At 55.3% G+C, this 2542-nt stretch overlaps 1 protein-coding gene across 1 annotated transcript; it reads right to left on the bottom strand.

The window, feature by feature from the left end:
* Positions 1–228: 228 nt before the first annotated feature.
* LOC105418486 (uncharacterized) lies at positions 229–2542 on the bottom strand (the record flags this gene model as incomplete). The annotated part of the gene is made up of 3 exons (XM_029832469.1): positions 2063–2542; positions 1021–1919; positions 229–520 (listed from the first exon to the last, which is right to left on the bottom strand). Coding segments are annotated over exons 1-3 (1250 nt in total), but the record flags the coding sequence as incomplete, so codon positions are not given.

Genomic DNA, 2542 nt, shown 5'->3' with positions numbered 1-2542 from the left:
AGTGATGAGTCACTTGGTGTTCAGCAGCCTGATGGCAGAGGGGAAGAAGCTGTTTGTGTAGCGGGAGGTTCTGGTCCGAATAGACCGTAGTCTCCTGCCTGAGGGGAGGGGGGAAAACAGTCCGTGACCAGGGTGGGAAGGGTCGGCCGTGATCCGACCTGCACACCTCCGGGTCCTGGAGATATACAGGTCCAGGAGTGCAACATTAAATCTCAAAGTGTGTACAACAGCTTTGCCAGATGCTTCACATAGCGGGATATGTGAAACCTGGTTGTGGGGCGGAGCAAGCTGTTCGGATCGGCCGCAGACCGATGGACCGTGTCTGCGTAGTCTGGATCCACAAGCCTCAGGATGTCCTTGTCCCCATGATGATACTGCAGCAAACTATCAATAGCGTCTTTCATGGGAAGAGTCCAGCGTGTGTGGTCCAAGACAAACACTCCACCACCAGTCTTCATGGGTCCAGTGCGGGCGCTCCTCGGCGAGGACTTCAGCGGCAGGGGCAAAGCTCCAGAGACGTCTGGAACACAAACAAAGCAATAACGCATCCTTAGTAACTCATGTTATCGCCATATGGGCTATTGAGAAAACACATTAATATCCATCCCTTAATAACAGAAAGTGTAATATTTAACGCATCAAAAGATTGAGATACACTGACCACAACCTAACTAAATCTATTTATTTTCAATCATTCGAAGGCCTTAATTCCAACATGCCGCTCTGAAAAACCCGATTATCGTTGACCCGCCCACTGATCTTTCAGGATCCTGGTCGTCCTCTGCTGGAATCTCCTTTACACGTCCAGCAGCAGAGAGATGGAAGCTGACAGGTGGCGCAGGGGGAAGCGACGGCACAGCAGTCGCTGTTGCCCCGCTGGAGGAAGGTGTTGCCCCAGGAGCATCGTCTGGAGCGGGAGGGGGCACGAGAGCCGAAGGCCGATCCCTCTGCTGCATTTTGTGTTTGTCCCAGTCCAGAGGGAGCGGAGGGCAGCCCGGTTCTCTGGACTCCAGCCCAAACCTTTCTCCAGTGTCTCTGTCAGAGAGGTGAACGCAGGGCACTTGTCTTGTCCCGTCACTGCCATGGAAGCAGAGTTCAACTCCCACATTGAGGCAGGGTCAAAGACAGCAGGGAGGACGGCGCCGGGCTTCTTCATGTCTACCGGTCGCTGAAAGTTCCACCGCACAACGCCGGTCATGGCCTGGGCCTGGAACAGTTCAGGGGAGACCTGCGGACCCGTGACCCACTGGGCCTGGTGGAAATGGTAGCCCTCCTGCTGAGATGGACCACGGACAGGGATCCAGACGGGGACTTTGGCACATTCGCCCGCTACGTGGTTTAGCTGAAGGGTCCCTCCGTCCCTGTCCATTATCCCCTCAGACAGTTCTGGGTCACTGAGGCAACCACGGAGGATGGGAACCCTCTGAACGCGCCACGTCTTCAGCATGGATGGCTTGAAGAGGGGGACATGGTTAGGGTCCGTGGCCAGGTGAAAGTGCTGCAGAACTCTCTCCACTCTCTCCAGCCGCTCGCTGGGTTGTGGAATTTTAGTTCTGCAGTGCTCTCGGACGTGCCGTTTGGTGGGGTTGGCTGGACGGATTCCGCAGAACTCGGAGGCATCGCGGAGCCTCTTCAGGTCTTCCTGATCCACCACAGAGAAGGCGGCAGAAAGGAGCTGGCAGAAAAGGCTGAACAGAGGATGGTGCTCAGAGGTGCACTCTCGTCCAAAGCGCCTCACACAGTGAAACCAGTCTGGCTTCACAACGCTGCTGCTGTTGTAATGTGCCCGTGAGGCGCAGGTGTTGCTCAGCGCTCCAGAGGGGGCTCCTGCAACAATGGAAGGGGTGGTCTTCCAGGCATCCCAGCACAGATGTTCACCAGGGACGCAGTCCGGGATCTTAAATGGAGCGCAGCGATCCCTAAATGCGAGGCAGAGACATAGAAATATCAGCTCCAAAGGAAGAATTGTAACATTAAATATAACATTTCTTCAAAGACAATGACTTGCAGAGAGCATTTTTCAGTTTGAATGACGGCAAACAAAGAAGATGGCTGATCTCACCTGTCCATCCAGGGGTAGCCGGCCTTTCCCACCCCAGCGTGGCTGTACCTCTGGGCCATTCCTTGCTACATCGGATGCAGGGACCTTTCTGTCTCAGCCTGAACCATCACCCAGGACACAATGAGCCAGTTCTCATTCATCACTGCGAAACTGGACATGGCTCCAGATGCCAGTGTCACCTTCCTCGCCATCTTCCTCGTGTGGTCCCACCAGAAAACCTGCCCCAACGTGCCCTGGAGGAGCTTGGTCAGAGACGGCTGTTGACGCTTGAACTCATCCAGCAGGCAGTCAGTCAGGTAGAATCCGGACACAGACACCCCACCCCAACCTTCTTGGTCCTCGTATGGCCCGAAAGCACGTGGCCGATCTTCCATCCTCACGTACTGGCCGATGGTTCTCTGTCCGTACGCCCCAGCCTCGGCCTCCCTGACGTTCTGTACAGCGTGCAGATATGCCAGGTGAGCTCGTTCATACTTGAGG

Source organism: Takifugu rubripes, unplaced genomic scaffold (genome assembly GCF_901000725.2).
Source record: "Takifugu rubripes unplaced genomic scaffold, fTakRub1.2, whole genome shotgun sequence".
NCBI lineage: Eukaryota > Metazoa > Chordata > Actinopteri > Tetraodontiformes > Tetraodontidae > Takifugu > Takifugu rubripes.
The sequence above is the reverse complement of the archived record's forward strand: the minus strand, read 5'-3'. Positions and strand labels throughout refer to the sequence as shown.